General features: G+C 41.7%; 1 protein-coding gene and 1 long non-coding RNA gene across 2 annotated transcripts; both read left to right on the top strand.

The window, feature by feature from the left end:
* The first annotated feature begins 55 nt into the window (after positions 1-55).
* LOC145432453 (uncharacterized) lies at positions 56-1,718 on the top strand. The gene is made up of 3 exons (XR_013912746.1): positions 56-172; positions 254-318; positions 801-1,718. It is a non-coding gene; the product is annotated as an uncharacterized LOC145432453 (long non-coding RNA).
* A 1,853-nt stretch (positions 1,719-3,571) lies between these two features.
* Positions 3,572-11,320, top strand: LOC145432450 (4-hydroxybenzoate polyprenyltransferase, mitochondrial-like). Its single transcript, XM_080309404.1, has 7 exons — positions 3,572-3,803; positions 4,555-4,721; positions 4,902-5,023; positions 5,271-5,356; positions 5,461-5,594; positions 10,882-11,070; positions 11,182-11,320. The coding sequence occupies exons 1-7, from the start codon at positions 3,782-3,784 to the stop codon at positions 11,296-11,298; spliced, it is 837 nt and encodes a 278-aa protein (XP_080165530.1). The 5' UTR covers positions 3,572-3,781; the 3' UTR covers positions 11,299-11,320.
* Positions 11,321-20,471: the final 9,151 nt, after the last annotated feature.

The raw sequence follows: 20,471 nt of genomic DNA, 5'->3' as shown, positions 1-20,471 counted from the left end.
TTGTGAAATCTGGGGAAACAGTAACCGGAAGTACGTAGATTTCATACCTTAACGCCAAGCCCCCCTTTTAAAAGTCTTTTCTGTTTTTGTGATGGTGTTGTTTTCTGTTTTTATGGCCGGCGATATAGGTATTATAATGTCCAATGAAAGGTATTAACAAATCCTCCATACTGTAAGTGTTATATAGCACCGCATATTTAAATAAATGGGCGCTATTGTTATTAAAAACTTATAACAGAAATCCTTTTTTCAGGCTCGGTTTCTATCGCAGGCAGTTGGCCACGTGCTTGCAGTGACGATGCTTGCTGAGCTGCACAGGTCACAAAGAAAGCAAGAAAAGCTTTGTTTTACCAATATCACCTTGGTATCCCAGAGAAATTTTATACTGATGTTGCAGACTTTTGCAGAGGGTCTGGCTTTTACAACAAGATGAAAGCTAAAACATTCTAGGAAAAAAAATAAAGGATCTAGATTTGTGTCATATATCACGTCTTCACAGCATTTTTTGCTCAATATGTTTCAAATTCACTCTTTATATGTTCATGATGCGCAAATCCTTTCGAGGCAGATATCCTGCTTTAAGCAGGAGGCCGTTTGTGTAAAAAAGGAACGACCATCTCTCAAACGAGAAGGGGCTTAAGAGTTTATCTTTCACGATCTTATAATGCGGTGAATGCAGCCATTCCTCATCTCACAATGAATAGTACTCATACTAAAAAAGTACAAAATGAAAGCATGTTTCTCATTATCAACTGCACCACTTAACCAGCCACACTGCTCTGTTTCTATTCTCATTGTAGTCTTTGGGGCGATCGTGGCTCAAGAGTTGGGAGTTCGCCTTGTAATCGGAAGGTTGCCGACATACATCGCCGCTTTACGTCAACTCCGAAGCCCTTTGGAACAGGGCCCTGTGCAGCACTGTTCAGCAAGAGCAGTGAGGTTTCAGTTGTAACGCTGCTTACATTTGTCACATGTTTTTTGCATATGCAATAATGTTGCATATTCCACAGCCCTACCCTGTCTTGACAAGTAAATTTAAGAATCTGTTTAGGACTTATTTAGCTTATTACTCACTTTGAATTTTTTTTTTTATTGAAACTAAGCTTCTGGCTTATTGGTGTTATTTTAGTCATTATGCAGCCGTATTGTTTGTAAAGTTGGTGAAGCCTGCAGTCGGCTGAAACTGAAGAAGTCACATAGATAAGTGATAAAATGTTTCTACTAAACGCTGGGTCCAGATGAACAGAAATAAATTTCTAGGATCCGATCAGTTACTACTCCATGGTTGTTTTGTATGTTAACAAGAACAAAATAAGTGAAGTAGACTTACAGGGCTTGTTCAAAGAGGTTTTCCAACATATGGTTTTAACCAAAAAAGCATGGGTGCTTTTCCTTAAAAAGTGCAAAAAAAGAAAGAAACAGGCAATTGTTAAGAACGCCTTAGGTGAAGCAGTGTTAGATAAACTAACAAAACACTGCTATTAAAAAAACTATTGGCATATAAAAGCTTCCATTAAGCTGAATATTATTTATATTATTGCATACATATGGTTGACAGAAAGTGACCTCTGTAGCTATTTCCCATTGAGGATTGCAAAAGAAACCACAAAAACGAATAAAACCAACTTACTGATTGTTTGTACATGTGCAGAGGAGGCAAAGTGGATATACTGGATAAAGAATGCTGAATATGGAGCTGCCATAATAAAAAATAAAAACTAGTTAGTGTGAGACCTGGTTTTTATTTAACCAGTAAGGAAATTGTGATGCACACTCCACACCAGTTGGAGGCGCTGGTCCTCCAACTTGTCTGTCAGCCTCAAAGAAGAGACGACCAATGACGACCCAGCAGGGAAGTATTGATGTGGTTGTCATCTGTCCAGTGTTTGGTATATTCTCTATTGTAACCTTCATTGTAAGCTTGCTTTGGCGTTATATCACACTAGAGTTAGCAAGTGTGTTGGTAGCATTCAGAGCATATTTCTCCTGTTTTGGCTTCCCTTCATTGGCTTCCTGTTAAGTCCAGAATTGAATTCAAAATCCTGCTCCTCACATACAAGGTCTTAAATAATCAGGCCCCATCTTATCTTAATGACCTTGTAGTACCATATCACCCTATTAGAGCACTTCGCTCTCGCTCTGCAGGCCTACTTGTTGTTCCTAGAGTATTTAAAAGTAGAATGGGAGGGAGAGCCTTCAGTTTTCAGGCCCCTCTTCTGTGGAACCAGCTTCCAGTTTGGATTCAGGAGACAGACACTATCTCTACTTTTAAGATTAGGCTTAAAACTTTCCTTTTTGCTAAAGCATATAGTTAGGGCTGGATCAGGTGACCCTGAATCCTCCCTTAGTTATGCTGCAATAGACATAGGCTGCCGGGGGATTCCCACGATGCATTGAGTTTTTCCTTTCCAGTCACCTTTCTCACTCACTATGTATTAACAGACCTCTCTGCATTGAATCATATCTGTTATTAACCTCTGTCTCTCTTCCACAGCATGTCTTTTATCCTGTCTTCCTTCTCTCACCCCAACCGGTCGCAGCAGATGGCCGCCCCTCCCTGAGCCTGGTTCTGCCGGAGGTTTCTTCCTGTTAAAAGGGAGTTTTTCCTTCCCACTGTTGCCAAAGTGCTTGCTCATAGGGGGTCATATGATTGTTGGGTTTTTCTCTGTATCTATGAAGCGCCTTGAGGCGACTTATGTTGTGATTTGGCGCTATATAAATAAAATTGAATTGAATTGAATTATATTTTCAGTGATAGCTTAGCCTCGTTACTGTAACACCAGCTTGTCTCATGTAGGTGTGTGCAGTGTCTTACCTAAACAGCTAAAACAGTCAGGTTGTTTCAGCCAAAAGTTTCACACATCTCTGTTTCTGTTGTACCAAATGTATTTGTTTAACCTTCGTTTGCATGTGTCTTTCTGCTTCTGTGTGTGCAGAGAGACACCATGTTCCCAGCCAAGCTAGCTTTGAGCACTCTGAAAAGGATCCACCATGGAGCTTGTTATCGATGTCAATTGTTAGATTATAATATTATTTTATGCCATGTTATACCCCTAACTAAAGATTGTGAATTATTATGTAGTTTTAGTTTGCATTATTCTCCTGAATTAGAAGAAGCTGATAACTATTGCATTCGTTAAACTGATTTGCATTACATTAGACTGCTGATTTATTGTGGATGAATGATATTGTTTTATGATGTTATAAGAAATACTGTTTGCAGAAAGTCATCGCCTTATTTGTCTGATTAGAAGAGAACAGAATATACTGGAGTTTTCTGCCCCAACTCAGCAGGAGCAGATAAACGGGGAGCCAAGGTCGTAGCTTAGGCGCCGTGTGAGAGAAAAGCATGTGAATGTTTAGGCTTTTATGATAAGGTGGGAGAACCAGAGGCTATAAGAGTTTGAGCAATGCTCCACCATTTTGAGATCTGAGGCTGTCTGCATCAGTGTCCATCTCCCACGTGTGTGATCATTAAAATCATCGTTTGACTTGACCCGGCCGGACCAGTGTTGTTATTGTGGTTTTTCTCTTGTCTCCATCCCCAATATTTTGAACCATAACACTTTCTACCTGCTTCATCCAGAAGGAAGGGATACAGGCTGGAGATGGGCCCCCCTCAGACTCCCGTGTGTGGAAGAGAAAGCCTAAGAACCAATCTGCAATCTGGTCATCAATAAGACTTCTTGAAACACAGCAAAACGGGAGAAGACGGTTCAGTTTATCAGCTGCTACTATAGTAAATTCAGCACCAGTACACGTCCAACCGTACCTCCGGCTGATGAGGCTGGACAAACCTATAGGTTTGTACTTATATGAACATCACATTGTTGGGTTGTCGTGTCTTCATTCGCTCACCCCAACCAGTCGCGACAGATAGCCGTCCCTCCCTGTTAAAAGGGAGTTTTTCCTTCCTACTGTGACAAAGCAAGCTCATGTACTCAGGTTTAACTTCAGCAGGTCATTATGACCATGTCTACACATTCATTTTCTGCTATGCAATGATTTTTATCTGTGTCAGTTTAAAAGAAAAATATTGATATCTAGAATATTGCAGAATTTTGACTTTATTCCAAACATGCACTCTTTAAGCCCAGAACGATTTTTAGCAGCATTTTCACCATGTTAACAAAACAGAACAAAACAAGAAGCTATATAACATTAATACAGTCTTCAGAAAACAAATGGCTAAAATAAGCACGTCATCTTTGACCTTGTAGAGCTATTAACTGGCACTAACAGGGAAGCATCTTTGTAAGCATGTAGCCCTAACTCATGATGTAGATAATAATTGTTAAAATTGTTCTTTGAAAGAATCCTACCAAACTGTAAAACTCTTATGTAATTACTGTGTAAGACAATGAGTCTAAAATATCTTGCCCCTGCATTTTTTCAGTGTCACTGCACAGATGCATCTAAAACCAAACCACATTTAAAATGCCACCAGATTAATGTAGCTATTGGCTGCACATTCATCTCTTTGTGGGCTTTGTTTCTGTTCTTATCTTACTTCCTTGTTTAATTCCCTTGAAATTCATTGCCTTTTAATCATAGGGACATGGCTGCTGTACCTCCCCTGTACATGGAGCATTGCTCTGGCTGCTAACCCTGGATGCTTCCCAGATCTGGGCATGCTCACACTGTTTGGTACAGGTGCTCTTCTCATGAGAGGGGCCGGCTGCACCATCAATGACATGTGGGACAAAGACTTCGACAAAAAAGTAAATGAGATTTTCTTACAGCTGACTCCAAACAATGAACAGGACATGTTTTTGCAATAAAGTAAATTAAACTTCCATTTCTAAGCAGACGTTAGTCTTACCTGTGTCACTGTCACTCCCCTGCTCAAAGTGTTTATTTTTCAGCTCTGATAAATTGAAAGTGTTTGTGTTTTTGCGCAGGTGTCCCACACAGCCTCTCGACCAATCGCATCAGGAGAGATTTCTCGAATGCAGGCGCTGGTCTTCCTGGGAGGGCAGCTCTCGCTTGCACTTGGGGTTCTTTTGTGTCTCAACTATTACAGGTACTCAGAATCAATTTTATGTATGAACGTTAATGACATTTTATTAAGAAAATATAAATAGAAGAATAGGAACAGGTATATAGGTTAGATTAAATCCTCCGAGTCATGAGAAAAAAAAATTAGTGCAACAGTTGAACTGGATCACAATATTACTACAGTGTGTTAATTTTCATAGTGTAACTAAAAGTGATTATTTATCCAGTTATTTTGCAGTCTTTCCCTCACATTGTTCAAAATGCTCTCACAGTATAGCTCTGGGTGCTGCTTCTTTATCTCTTGTTATCACCTACCCACTGATGAAGAGGTTCACTTACTGGCCACAGTTTGTGTTGGGTATGTGCTGTGTAAAGTTATCTTGTAGTGTTCTTTGTCTAGAGTTAATATTTTACAGATTATCAGAACTATAGCTGTTCTCTTGTTCTCTTCTCTCACTTTAGGACTCACTTTCAACTGGGGCGCTCTACTCGGCTGGTCCGCTATTAAAGGCTCTTGTGATTGGTCCGTGTGTCTCCCGCTATACTTCTCAGGAGTGATGTGGACGCTGGTATATGACACAATATACGCACATCAGGTAAAGTAGTGGGCCTGAGAGATCGCACCACTTCGTTCCTATTAAACACAATTCTTTCCTTAAACCAAAGGCTGAGTGCAGTAAATGTAAAAGAACGCTCTCATACACCAAGACTACCCTGAACCAATGATACCTGGCAACATGCTTTTTTTAATGCCAAATTCTGACACTGCCATTTAAGTGTTGCAGCAGAAATCATGACCAAGGTCATCAGCACCAGACCAGGAAAGCAGTTTTTCCAGTCACCTGTTGTCCAATTTAGCTTGCAAATGATAGCTTCAATTTCCTGACAGGAGCCCCCAATGTGCTTTTCTGCTGCTGTAGCCCATCGTGTTGTGCGTTGAGAGATGCTTTTTAGCAGATGTTCTTCTGAGTGGTTATTTGAGTTAACCTTGCCTTCCTATCAGCTTCCTTTCTGTCCATTCTCCTCTAACCTCAGACATCAATAAGGGATTTTTGCCCAGGTGAACTGGTATACATAATAAAGTGACTGTTGAGAACCTGTAAATTTAAGAAGAAAGGAACCGAGAAACTGAAACTAATTTAAAAACAGTTTAAACTGTGAGTACATGGTAGCTGTTCCTTTATATTTAAGAAATGCAGTTTAAGGGATTGCAGTTTACTGTGTTTACTGATGTTTTTCTTTGAGGTGAACATGAGATTAATGTGTCCTATGTTCGTTCGTTCAATCAATCAATCAATCAATCAATCAATCAATCAATCAATCAATCAATCAATCAATCAATCAATCAATCAATCAATCAATCAATCATTATTTATAAAGCACTTTTCATACAAAAAATGTAGCACAAAGTGCTTTACATAGTTAAAAGCAGCCCACCCCACCCTCCAACTCACTCCCCACACTCTCATTAACATAAATGATGTGAATACACACATATCCCCCCCCCCCCCCCCCCACACACACACACACACACGCGCACACTTAAAGAGTAAAAATTGGGCTGGGTTCACATGAGCCAAGTGAGGAAACACTATAACAGGGAGCCGTCTGCACCGAGAGCCGGTCACAGACCGCAGCCTCCAGGCTGGGCACACAGCAGGAGGGAGGCAAAGGAGGCCCCCAGCCAGGCTGAGAGGACCCCCAGCGACCCAGCAGCCACGGTCGATCACAGCCCCGGTGCAGAGAGCCCCCTCCGAGGAAACACTGGAGATATGCCACAATAGGCTATATACAGGGTAAAATGATAAAATAAATAAGAAGGGGATACAATATAAATATAAATAGAGTAAGAAGATTAAAAAATGGATAAGAATAAAATCAATAAATATTAGGTAAAGCCTAAATTAATAATAAAATAGCAGGATAGAATAAATAAGCATAAAATAAATAAACGCTAAGTAAAAGCTAAATTAAAAAGGTGGGTCTTGAGCCTGTTCTTAAAAACATGTACGTTCTCTGCGGCCCTGAGCTCCTCCGGCAGGCTGTTCCACAGACGAGGACCATACCACTGAAAAGCTGCCTCTCCGTGAGTATGTGTCCTGACTTTAGGGACAATCAAAAGGCCAGTACCAGAGGACCTCAAGGTCCGCGAGGGTTCATATGGTAAAAGCAGATCTGAGAGATAAGAAGGCCCAAGACCATTAAGACATTTAAAAACCAATAAAAGAACTTTAAAATCTATCCTGAAACACACGGGGAGCCAATGCAGCGATTCTAAAACCGGTGTAATGTGGGCCCGCCCTCTGGTCTTCGTCAGCACACGAGCTGCCGAGTTTTGCAAAAGTTGTAAAGTTGAAATATTCTTCTTAGGAAGACCAGAGAGCAGGGCATTACAGTAATCAATGCGACTGGTAATAAAAGCATGCATCAGCATCTCCGTGTTGGCCCGAGAGAGAATTGGGCGGACTCTGGCTATATTTTTTAGATGATAAAATCCAATTTTGGTTACATGTTTAATATGTGGGATAAAACCAAGCTCAGAGTCAAAAATAACACCCAGGTTTTTCACTTGTAGCGAAGGACATAGTGAAAATGCCTCTAATTTAGACAAGAGTTTCTCTCTCTGAGCCTCAGGACTGACGATTAAAACTTCAGTTTTGTCCTGGTTAAGCTGTAAAAAGTTTTCTGCCATCCAAGATCTTATATCTAAAATACAGTTAAAAAGGGCATCCATTGGTCTGGTGTCATCAGGAGACACGGAGATGTACAGCTGCGTGTCATCAGCGTAACTGTGAAAGTTCACTCCATGCCTCCTGATGACACTGCCGAGAGGGAGCATATACAAATTAAAAAGTACAGGGCCTAAAACCGACCCTTGAGGCACACCACATGTCATTTTATGGATCTTAGAGGAGCATGTATCCATACTCACCATAAAAGATCTGTCAGAGAGATAGGAAGTGAACCAGTTGTGTACAGCACCAGAGAGGCCCACCATGTGTTTCAGTCTGTTTAAAAGAATAGCGTGGTCTACTGTATCAAAGGCTGCGCTTAGATCCAGTAGCACCAGGACTGAGAGCTTTTGGGCGTCCCAGTTACATCTAAGATCATTTAAAACCTTTAGGAGAGCCGTCTCTGTGCTGTGGTTCACCCTAAATCCAGACTGGAATATCTCCAGGATCTGTCTATCATTTAGAAAATCATTAATCTGAGTAAAAACAAGTTTTTCTAAGATTTTACTTAAAAATGGTAAGTTGGATACAGGTCTGTAGTTATTAAAATCATTACAATCCAAATTGCTCTTCTTCAGAAGGGGCCTCACCACCGCCGTTTTAAAGGCAGCAGGGAAGACACCCAACTGAAGAGAGCAATTCATCATGTATAAAAGCTCAGCCTCAAAAAATCCATAAAGTGTTTTAAAGAGTGAAGAAGGGATTGGATCTACAAGACATGTGGTGGGTCTCACTGTGGAGAAAACTTTCTTAAGGTTCTCAGCATTAACCAGGACAAAGCTGTCCAATGTCTCCTCAGGTACAATCGAGCCCGCAGATGTGTTTACAAACATATCGCGATTAGATAAAATATCAGATCTGATGGCGCTGACTTTTCCCCTGAAGTGGTCTGCAAACTGCTCACAGAGTGAGTCTGTGGGGGTTCTTTGGGAGCTGTTAAAATCAGGATTAAATAAATGATCTATGGTGGAAAAGAGGACCTTGGGATTATTTTTGTTATTACTGATTATTTTGGCGAAGTATGAATTTCTTGAATTCCTTAATGTATTATTGTACACTTTAAGTTGCTCGCAAAATATTTGATGGTTGATATTATTTTTATTTTTCCTCCACCTCCTTTCTGCTGCCCTGCAATTTCTTTTGAGTTTTTTGACTTCTTCGTTTCTCCAGGGTGATACGTGTTTTACGTTAATGTTTTTGGTGGTGAGTGGAGCAACGGAGTCAAGGCTTTTTTTCAGTTTGCTGTTGAAATGATTAAAAATCAAATCGCAGGGTGCAGGTAAAATCGCAGGGGGGCATTCGTCTAAAACCCTGGTAAAATTTGCAGCCACTTCAGAGGTTAGATAGCGCCTCCTCACAGTTCGCACCGAGGTCTCCCGCTGAATAAAACCGGTGATGTTAAAAAACACACAGTAGTGGTCAGAGACAGCCAAGTCAACAACAGAGGACACGCTGGTGGACAGCCCATGGGTGATGACCAGGTCCAGAGTGTGTCCTCTGTTGTGAGTCGGCTGTGTGACGTGCTGGGTAAAATCCAAACAGTGAAGAATGTTTAAGAATTCTTTTGATGCAGGGTCAGAAGGATGATCTATGTGCAGGTTAAAATCACCGGTTAAAATTATCATATTATATTTTGAATGTATGTTTGTTAAAAATTCTGAGAATTCCTTGATAAAAGCAGCACTGTCTTTAGGTGGTCTATAAATTGTGACAGATAAAACTGGAGGGCTGCTGAAAACAATAGCGTGGAATTCAAAAGTGGTAAAATGATCAAGTAAAATTTGTTTGGAGGTGAGTGTGTTGTTGGCTAAAGATGCAGTCCCACCACCTCTCTTACCACTTCTAACAGAAAAAGAGAAATTAAAATTTGGTGGGGAGGCCTCAGTGAGAACAAACTGGTGCATCCGAACCCAGCCATGTTTCAGTTAAAAATAAACAGTCAAGTTTATTATCTAAAATTAAATCATTAATAATAAAAGACTTGTTCAACAGAGAGCGGACATTTAAAAGTGCCATACTGATTGAGACTGGTGGATTTTTGACAATAGAGTTGAATGGATGTTGATATTTTTGAAGAGGCCGGAGGTTATTAATGTTTTTGGAGTTACTAGATTTATGATAATTCTGTTGCTCTCTGTTTGTGATTATGACGGGTATTGTGTTGACTGTGGGAGAGAGAGGTCCGAGTCCAGAGTTTTGTGTATTACTGTTAAAAGTGGAACAAATATAGGAGCAGGGACCAGGGGAACATCAGTCAGTGGCAGACAGATCTGCAGGTAATGTCAATTTGGGGTAGTGACAGGGCGATGTGCGGGAGTGCTGTACGCCAAATGCCAAATTGGCGGACAGCAAACGGCGTCCCCAGGCGTTGAGGTGGAGCCCGTCTGCCCCAAAAAGATGCCTCCTCTCCCAGAAGGCATCAAAATTGTTAATAAAACCCACGCCGTGGGAGACACAGGCGGAGGAAAGCCAGGTGTTAAGGCTGAGCAGCCGGCTGAAACGGCCTATCCCTCTGCCACAGGTGGGGGTGGGCCTGGAGATAAAAGCACTCACCTGCAACTGACCAAGGAGGCTGAAGAGTTGGAGGAAGTCCAACTTCAGCAGCTCAGATTGCTGTTTGGGGATGTCATTGGTGCCGATGTGGATGATGAGCCGGTTAACCTGTGGGTGGGATGCCAGAATGTTGGGAATTCTGTCCACTATGTCAACAACAGTGGCTCCCGGGAACGACAGCGTGAGCGCCCCCCTCATCCGCACGTTCCTGACGATGGAATCCCCGAGGACCAGCGTGGAGAGAGGAGGTGCTACCGGGGGCTGCTGGCCATCTGAGACGCCCGCGCCGCGGCACCGGGGGTGTTCAGATGGAGATGCGCAAGCCGGACTGCGTGAGTGACTCCCAGGTAGCCGCGCCGTGGGTCCTCTTCTCCGAGGAGCCGGGGTAAAGCACAGCTCTCCGCGGTGAGTTTGCACCACAGCGTCGGGTTGCCCACCGCGGCTCCGGGGGCGTAGTGGTGGAGATGGCGCAGACCTCAGCGACACAGCGGGATGGCGAGGGCTAGCGGTCAGAGGAGGAAAGTCCACAGGATCCAGGATGTTACAGTAGGGACCTTGATTGACTATGACCTCGTGTTGTTTTGTCTTTCATAAATAGGATAAGGAGGATGACATCAAAGTAGGAGTCAAATCTACTGCACTGAGGTTCCAGGAGCAAACCAAACCCTGGCTGAGTGGCTTCGTTGTGGCCATGATGTCTGGACTGGTATTAGCTGGGGTCAATGCTGAACAGACTCTCCCTTACTATGCTGTACTCACCGGTGTAGCAATGCACCTGACAAACCAGGTGAGGATCATGGTCAACTTTAATACAACATTTAAATGAGAAACATGCACAGATTCATGTGTTTTAAGATTAGGTTTTCCATTGAAGTATATTTATTTTCTTCTCTCGTAGATTTACACATTAGACATCAACAAACCAGAAGACTGCTGGAAAAAGTTTGTTTCAAACAGAAACCTTGGACTGTTGTTGTTTTTAGGTATTGTTGTCGGGAATTTGTGGAAAGAATAAAGACAGACTCTGAAGAAATGAACAAGCCTTCATATAATTAGAGACGATGTTTTATTACATTTGTGTTTTTTATGAGAAGCACTCTGAAGGAAATTGCCTTCCCGGGTTTCCTCCGTGGCGTGAGCGATAAGCAGAGTTCTGTCCTTTCCTTCTAAGATTCCTAATTATTTAAAGTAACACTCAGGTATGCCATTCAGCGTGTTAGTACGAGCTCGGGAGCAGCTTGGGAGAACAAGAAAACAGAGACTGCTTTAGGTTGCCTTCCCAATCGACTCAAAGGTTTATTTGATACACAGCAGTTTATATAGATGAAAAAAAAGGTTCGTGTGTCAGCTTTCCCAGTTCAAACCGGTACAGACCAAATAAGGAAACGTCTTCCTGCCTTCTGAGCAAAGAAGTATCCTGTGTGTAGTTTATCAGTTCAGCTATAATTTATGATCATCCCAGCAAAATACACTCCTAGACATAGAATACAGAGTTCTTTCATTAGTGAATTCTGAAACAAACCACCTAGCCTTTAACGAGCCTTTTCCAGGAGATAAAGAAAAAGGGAGGATGGGAGTAAGGAAGTGGTCTCATCTCTGTGGTGTTTTCGACCTTGAGGTACCAGCCTGTAAGTCTTACACATTAATTCTTGGGTCACAGAGAAAGAGAAAAACAACTAGTAGATTGGCCTTATTGAGTAACAGTTTTCCTGTATAAAACAATATCCTGTAAATGCTTACCGTGGTATCAAAATATCATAACAGTTCCCCTCTTTTATTATTTTTTAAAAATAATAACTCAAATAGAAAGGAAAAATCACAAATGTAATAACATAATATAAAAAGCAAATCATAAAATGTAATAGTTCACAACCTAATGTTCAATATACACATCAGGAACATCATTGATGACATCTGACACATAATCTGGGTCAATTTGTGCCAATTGCAAATACATTGAAGTAGCTGTACTAGTAGCTATACGGGTTATCATTGAACGTACACAGGGTACCACACAACAGACAATAATCATCAAAAACATGCTGCAACGGTTACAAAGGCTACAATTAGTTCCTTCCATCTTCCAAACGTGTCCTGTAGCCACTTATGTAGCCACTGACCGTGACCTGTATTGGCAATTAGTTCTATCTGCAATGCTTCAAGTCTATTCATAGCTTGTGTGAATGAACCGTTAGGAGCAGTATTATTGGGAATGAAAGTACAGCATACATCAACGGTTACTAGACCACAGGTACCGGTCCAATTAACAGGTAAAGCTAATCTAAGGGTATTATTGGGAACTAACTCCCCCCAGTCAGTGTCATTTAAGACACCGTCTGGGGGAACAATGATCGATTCTCTGCTCGAACTTGAACTGTGTGTGTGTTCCTCCAGATATGATACAACTTCAGCCACAGAGACAGCTAGCCATGTCTCATTACAGCGTGCACCTGGGGAGTCAGAGAAGAATGTATAGTTATCCTTTGTATAATCTATGTGTGTGTCTGGGCCAGTTAACTTTAGTCTGCGCAGACATATCATACTAGTATTAAAATGGAGAGGGATCTGTCCTAAGGGCAGTGAGGGTTTTAACCTATTCTTAGGGCGTTTCATTGGGGCGCAGGTCCCTGCGGTGTCATTAGATAACTTCAATAATTCGCCTAATGGAGTCTCAGGGTTAGTTCGTGTGTGTGTGTGTGTCTAAGTAAGCAGTCGAGAGGGCTCAGAGTCAACTGTAAAGCGTTTTTAAAGAGAGCATTATCTCCGCTGATTTTCTCTAGTCCCTCAGTGAGGGGGAAACCGGATATGGGGTATCCTACTATTACCTGTTCTGGATTAGCCTTTGAACAGACATAACAGTTACTGTTTCCTAAATCACGAGCGGCTGTTCTGGCATTTTCATACCAGGCGTTAGCTCCTGTTCTAGAGGGCGCATAAGATGGTTTATTAGTGGCGTCTATGTTGCTATTTACTGATTTTAGGGAGCGTGAGGAGTGCATTAAGTAGGTGTCTTGCAAAATGGAGCATGAGGTATAGTCAGCAAAATATGACCTGCAGAAATGTGAACATGGTTGCAGTTTACAATACAAAATAGCAAAGAGAAATCCTAAGGTTAATGCGATAGATATAATAAATAACCTAAATATATAAGACAATATATAAGAAAAACAGTTCTTCAGTTGTCTCCTGGCCTGGTCCCAGGTTCGAGAGACATTGAATAAGCGTCGTATGATGACAATGGGCATTTCATTTTCTCCATTATCAGGATGAAATGAGTCTGGCTTTATCAGGTTAGACATCATGTGGTACTTTTGGCTTTCTGTTCCTGCTGGATGTTTGAGTACCTTGTTGTTGTTCTTTCAGACGTTGTGTCTTAATCAGTGATTGTGTGTGTGTGTAAATTGGATCCTGGCGCTGGCTCGCCGGAGATGTCATCTACCCGTGTGTTTATTTGCTCTAGTTCCGGGCGCTGGCTCGCCGGAGATGTCGTCTGCTTGATCCGACGCCTGAGATGGTCCGATTGGGCTGGTCTTAACCCTGCTGGCATGAATCCACTGAGGTTGTCCGTCTGTGAGGATGCTGGTTCTTCGTCACTGCCAGTACAGTCTGGGGCTGGAACACGCGCGGCCTCCCAGAGAGTCCTTGGTTTTAGTGGCTTCTCCAACATGCGTCTCCTTGTCTCCACTGGTGGAACTGTGGAGGGGAAAAGCTGAGAGAGACAAACTTTCTGATAGTTATTATTCAGTTTTTCTACCAGGTTGTGAACATCAGTGGACAATGCAATATACATCACCTTCTACTAGCGGTGCCCCTCTGGAAGCTGACCATGGTCTTGGAAATAGTCTTATTTCAAATGGAAATAATTTGGTTACTTCAGATTGAGTCATTCTAATCTCACACAGGACTTGAGTAAGTAATTTGACCCAGGTCATTAAAGTTTTAGCACACTTTTGAATTACTTCTAATGTGAATGAAGATCCTCTATCACTGTTAATCTGCTGAGGTATTCCGAATCTGGGTATTATTTCATTGCTCAACTTTTGACAGACTACTTCTGCAGTTTCTTTTGAGGTTGGATAAGCTTCTACTCATTTACTAAATTGATCCACTATTACCAGTAAGTACTTGATGCTTCCTTGTGCTGGCATATGTGTAAAATCAATTTGTAATGTATGAAATGGAAAATCTGGTTATGGTAAATGCTGATGTTTTGCTTTTGGTCTTCCTACATTAGTTCGTGCACATGTTAGACAGGTTGCTAATATGCTTTTTACTGCATGTCATGTTTTCTCAATTACAAATCTTGATTTTATTGCCCCTATTACCCCTCTTTGTCCGACATGACTCACACAGTGAAAATGTCGGACAAGGACTGGCAGCAGGGAAGATGGGAGGGCAATCAAACCCTTAAGATTTTGTATAAGCCATCTCTGTCATCTAAGGTACAGTCATTATTCTCCCAATAGGTGTAATCACATGCAGAGGCTTGCTCTTGTATGAATTTTAAATCAACATTTGTGTCTAAATAGTCTGGGAGTGTAACAAATGGCAGCTGTAGGGGCACAGATAATACTTCCTGCGGCGGTGGGAGCTGTGATGCAGCTGCAGCCTTGGCTGTCACGTCTGCTAAGGCATTACCTGTTGCTTCGTCTGTGTCAGCTGTACTGTGTCCTTTCGTTTTTACAACTGCAATGGCCGATGGCAGCTGTATAGCCTGAAAAAGTCTTTGAACAAAATCAGAATTTAGCAATTTATTTACCATCAGCAGATCTAAATCCTCTCTGTCTCCACAATGTGCCAAAGTCATGCACAACGCCAAATGCATAGCGGCTGTGTGCGTAAATTGTCACATGCTTATCCAAATGTAGCTCACAGGCGCGTATTAAAGCCATGAGCTCTGCTTTTTGTGCTGAGTGAAATGGTAATGAGTGAGCCTCTAGTATGATGTCAGGCACTGTTACCACTGAATAGCCACAAAGAAATGAGTTGTCATTCGGCCTTGAACAGGACCCGTCCACATAAACCGTGGCTGAGTCTGGGATAGGTGTTTGCTCTAAATCTGGACGTGGTGCTGTGGATTCCTGTATACGTGTCATGCAGTCATGATCATCAAGCCTGTCTGAGCCATCCTGTCGGTCAGAAGAACACAGCATAGGATCAATAAATGTGCTGGCGAATCAGGTGTGCTGCTCGCTTTTATAGTGAGATTTGCATATGTTGTTTAGTTATGTTTGCTACAATGGTCGTGACCTGGTGATTGGTGTGTAGAATAGTGTCATGTGAGAGTGTGAGCTTCTCGCAGTCCCTTATCATGATAGAGCAAGCTGCTACTGCCCTCAGGCAGGCCGGCATTCCCGAACAATTCAGGCAGCACCTTTGAGTGGCGGAGGTCAGCACTCCCTGTAATGCATTGAAAGAGGCAGTCATTTCTGTGGACCACAGTATTCGAGGAGGCTTGTCTTTTTTTACAACAGTCACGCAGAATGTGGTCATGAAAAGAACAGTCTGGTATCCACTGTCTGCAATAGTTCACCATGCCTAAGAAGGACGACATTTCCTCCTGTGTAGTGGGACGAGGGACAGAGGTCACAGCTTTGACCCTGTCTGCAGTCATGGAACGTTTTCCGTGAGACAGTGTGAATCCCAAATATTGAACAGAAGTCTGACAGTACTGCATTTTCTTTGCTGATGCTTTGTGGCCAGTCTTTTGGAGGTGCTGGATAAGCATGTGTGTAGCAGTTTGACATAGTTTTTCACTTTCAGCACAGAGGAGGAGGTCATCCACATGTGGATCAGGGTGCAGCCCTGGAGGAGTGAAGCACCATTGAGAAAGCAGCAGAGCTGTCTATCATGCCTTGGGGCAAACGAGTCCAAGTGTACTGCTTATTTCTATGTGTGAATGCAAATAACGGCTGTGTGTCACAGGTACTGAGAAAAAGGAGCGGAGCATAAATCCACCACGGTAAAATGTGTATGCAATGCATGTCAATATGCTGTGAACATCTGAAACGAGAGGTGGCAGAGGAATGTTGACTGCATTAATTTGCCTTAAGTCTTGTATGAAACGCCATACGCCAGGTTTGTTAGGCTTTGGCACAGGATTGACAGGAGTGTGGGCTTTATTACTCCTGTAGTCAATAAATCTCCTATGATGACATCTAGAGCTGCGGCTTTTTCCGTGGAAAGGGGATGTTGCTTGACATATACTAGCTTGATGTGTTTTAATAGGTGTACGTGATAAAGTGTACAGTCAATAAATCCTATATCATTCTCACTTTTAGACCACAATGTCATATTCTGGTATTCAGCTGGCAATGTAACTGCAGAAATAGTACAGTGGATAGGGTAGGTTAGATCTATGTGACGACATGGTGTAGTTATGTCATAAACTATGTCTGAGTTATGTGACAAAATCACTGTTTGACCTTAGAGAAACAAAAGTGTGGCTCCCAGTCATGGGATTACCTGTTAGTGGCGTCTGTACACGTTTTTTTTTTGGCACAGTGTGTGACATAGAGTACCGGACAAAAAGGATGTTGAGTTCATTCTCTGCTGAGGGTCCAGCTGACACAGAGGATGTTCCTTCTCCATCATGTCGGTACATAGGGCAGAGAAAACATAAGCTGTTATCAGTGTCAGCAAACATTTCACCCTTTATGTTAAATGAAATACACAAATTCATTTTTGCCTTGGGTGTCTGCGGCTGCTGGAAAACTGAGCTGAATTTGCACCTCTAGCTTGTCCAACAGTGCATAAAGCGTTTTATGAATACTAGGATAGATTCATCAGGCTTCTGTTTACACATAGTTACTGCATTTAAGTCAATTTTGTCTCTGGACATTGTTAGCAGGAATTTCTTTAGATTCTTAAAGAAATCGGCGACTTTGTCATTATTTACCCTCCTTTTGTCCATAGCGGTAACATTTGATGCATCACGTCGCGGCATTCTGTCATATATTTTCTACAGGACTTTTTAAGCAGACTACTTTTCTTATCACAAATGATATTCAACATTTCTACTGACCTGTTTTCTGGCGATAATCGTTCGGGATAAGGCTCCGAAAAGAAATTAGAATGCATTGAACTTCTTAAGTTGTAAACAAAGTCAGTCACATAAGCACTCCCGCATGTTCTGGATACGTGATCATGGACGTCTTCACCGATTCGCGGACGTAGGTTACACGTAACCGGAAATGGGAGTTGTACTGAGCCGTTATTTGAGACTTTATTTTGTATTTTATTAATTTTTGGTTTTACAGGTACTTTAGATTTTTTATCGGACCTGTCTGTGGTCTTTGAATTATTCTGACCCATGTTCAGTGATTTCCAGAGGGGTTTACACGCTAGGAGGATTTAGGTTAGTATTTTCGCTGCGGCACAGCTGAGGTCACTTTAAATTTATTGCTAGCAATTTTTTGTTTGTGTGAGCAACTCTCACTTAGCGAGCAACTTCTCGCTTAACGAGCAACTTCTCGTAAAACAACAGGCAACTTCCTGTGTCTTTCTGCTTTTAATTTACTGCTTTTAACCCTTGTATGGTAATCGGGTCTGTGAGACCCGTTCAACTTTGTCACTCTTTGGTGAGCAACTTCTCACTTAACGAGAAGTATTTAAGACAACAGGCAACTTCCTGTGTCACTCTTTGGTGAGCAACTTCTCACTTAACGAGAAGTATTTAAGACAACAGGCAACTTCCTGTGTCACTCTTTCTGAGTGAGCAACTTAAAATATTCAAGACAACAGGCAACTTCCTGTGTCCACCAACACCACACAAGGGTTAATTTACTTTATTCGGGGACTGTGGAAGTCAGTCAGTGTATCTCTCTGGATCACTAAGTGAAACTTCGTCAGCATATCCCGTTTCTTTATTCGGGGACTGAGGAAGTCAGTCAGTGTATCTCTCTGGATCACTAAGTGAAACTTCGTCAGCATATCCCGTTTTTTTATGGATCGATCACTGAGAGAGGTATAATAGGTCTTTATATAAATATGAAAGACGCATATTTACCTTCTGTCAGCATCCCACTTCTGACACCAAGATTGAAGGAAATTGCCTTCCCGGGTTTCCTCCGTGGCGTGAGCGATAAGCAGAGTTCTGTCCTTTCCTTCTAAGATTCCTAATTATTTAAAGTAACACTCAGGTATGCCATTCAGCGTGTTAGTACGAGCTCGGGAGCAGCTTGGGAGAACAAGAAAACAGAGACTGCTTTAGGTTGCCTTCCCAATCGACTCAAAGGTTTATTTGATACACAGCAGTTTATATAGATGAAAAAAAAGGTTCGTGTGTCAGCTTTCCCAGTTCAAACCGGTACAGACCAAATAAGGAAACGTCTTCCTGCCTTCTGAGCAAAGAAGTATCCTGTGTGTAGTTTATCAGTTCAGCTATAATTTATGATCATCCCAGCAAAATACACTCCTAGACATAGAATACAGAGTTCTTTCATCAGTGAATTCTGAAACAAACCACCTAGCCTTTAACGAGCCTTTTCCAGGAGATAAAGAAAAAGGGAGGATGGGAGTAAGGAAGTGGTCTCATCTCTGTGGTGTTTTCGACCTTGAGGTACCAGCCTGTAAGTCTTACACATTAATTCTTGGGTCACAGAGAAAGAGAAAAACAACTAGTAGATTGGCCTTATTGAGTAACAGTTTTCCTGTATAAAACAATATCCTGTAAATGCTTACCGTGGTATCAAAATATCATAACACACTCTTTTAACAACTTATGTATTTTCAAAAATGCCAGCAAATCTAAATTGAAATTGCTGCAATAAGTTTGACCACCAGGGAGCAGTATGATTCCTCCTACCTGATGAATGTACTGTACGCCAGCGGCCTCATTACTTTGTTTTGGTCCATAAAACACATAAATATCTGGGTCTTTGCGCGACATCCTTCATAAGTCACTGGTTGACATTGGTGCTCTTTGTTTTTATTCTGGCCAGGCAGCATTTACCCACTTTACCTGTGCTTATGTGTCAGAAACCACTTCCAGTTATTAATTATAGGACTTTGGTGAGAGTCGGCATGTAGATCTGCAGACTTTACTGGTTCTTTTTAGTGCTTTTGCAACATGAGACTGCTCTCACCCATGATGTTTCAGTACTCTAAAACTTTTAAACAAATTTTAAAGAGAATTCATTTACATCCAGTCCAGTGAAAAACTAAGTTCAAGGTTCAAGGTTCTTTATTATTTGTCACATGCATAGTTACAAATAATAAAGAACCTTGAACTTAGTTTTTCACTGGACTGGATGTAAATGAATGTCCAGTGAAAAAAACTAAGTACATCTAAGTACATCTTCCAATATAGAAGGTATGTTTAGTTGCAATAACTTAATCATTTTCTCTATGAGTTTATCAGTTCCTTACATTGTTGTAGAGGAATTTCGGCCCACTCTTCTTTACAGTGTTGCTTCAGCTTGATATTTGCAGGCATTTGTTTATGCAAAAGTTTCTTAAGATCCCACCACAGCAATTGAATCAGGTTGAGCATGAAAAGGGGAAAAAACAAAGCTTGGACACTGCTAGCACGGCGCCCACACAAACGCAAAGCAGGGGCTGAAGCATAGCTGAATATGTTTCCAAACCAACTTCATTCTAAGCCAAAGACTAGAAAATACAGTGAAGCATAACTTCCCTTTGGTTTCACCTGCACAAGTCCAAGGTAGGTCTCCCCTGCAGAATTGGTTTTCCCTTCGTCAGGAGCAGCGCTGGGCTCTCCAAATCACGGACAAACAGTATCCCACATTCTTGATTTTTAGTTCAAACATTTGTTGTAATGACTAACTACTCCTGACATTTTGGAGATGTTAGCTCTTTATACAGCAAAGTTACAGCGGGATACAAATAACACCAGGCTGATACTGCCACGATTTGTTCCCCCCCATCTAAATCACGGACAAACAGCATCCCACAGTTGTTTATGTTTTTAAACCCATTTGGCACAGAGGCATTTTTTTTGGAAAAATTTATTGATAGCAATGTTGAATATTACACAGGAAAAAAACAACTACATGTAAAATAATTACACCGTGACGCCTCTGCCTTTCTAAATGGAGGGACAGTAACTGCGTGTTTATATGTAAGCATGTAAAACCTGAAGATGGAGACAAAATACTGTTAATCTGAATAGCTGCCATTCTGCAATTCCTCTCATGTAAACAATAACATTGCCCACAGCCTGACATG

Source organism: Astatotilapia calliptera, chromosome 12 (assembly GCF_964374335.1).
Source record: "Astatotilapia calliptera chromosome 12, fAstCal68.1, whole genome shotgun sequence".
NCBI classification, from domain to species: domain Eukaryota; kingdom Metazoa; phylum Chordata; class Actinopteri; order Cichliformes; family Cichlidae; genus Astatotilapia; species Astatotilapia calliptera.
Note: the sequence above shows the minus strand (reverse complement) of the source record. Positions and strands in the feature narration are given on the sequence as shown.

What these genes read in the sequence shown, in the direction of transcription:
- LOC145432450 (XM_080309404.1), top strand. Translation starts at nt 3,782, where the DNA reads ATGAGGCTGGACAAACCTATAG. An exon ending in ACAAAGACTTCGACAAAAAA is followed by an intron (nt 4,722 to 4,901) that starts GTAAATGAGATT and finishes GTTTTTGCGCAG; the next exon opens with GTGTCCCACACAGCCTCTCG. An exon ending in ACACAATATACGCACATCAG is followed by an intron (nt 5,595 to 10,881) that starts GTAAAGTAGTGG and finishes TTTCATAAATAG; the next exon opens with GATAAGGAGGATGACATCAA.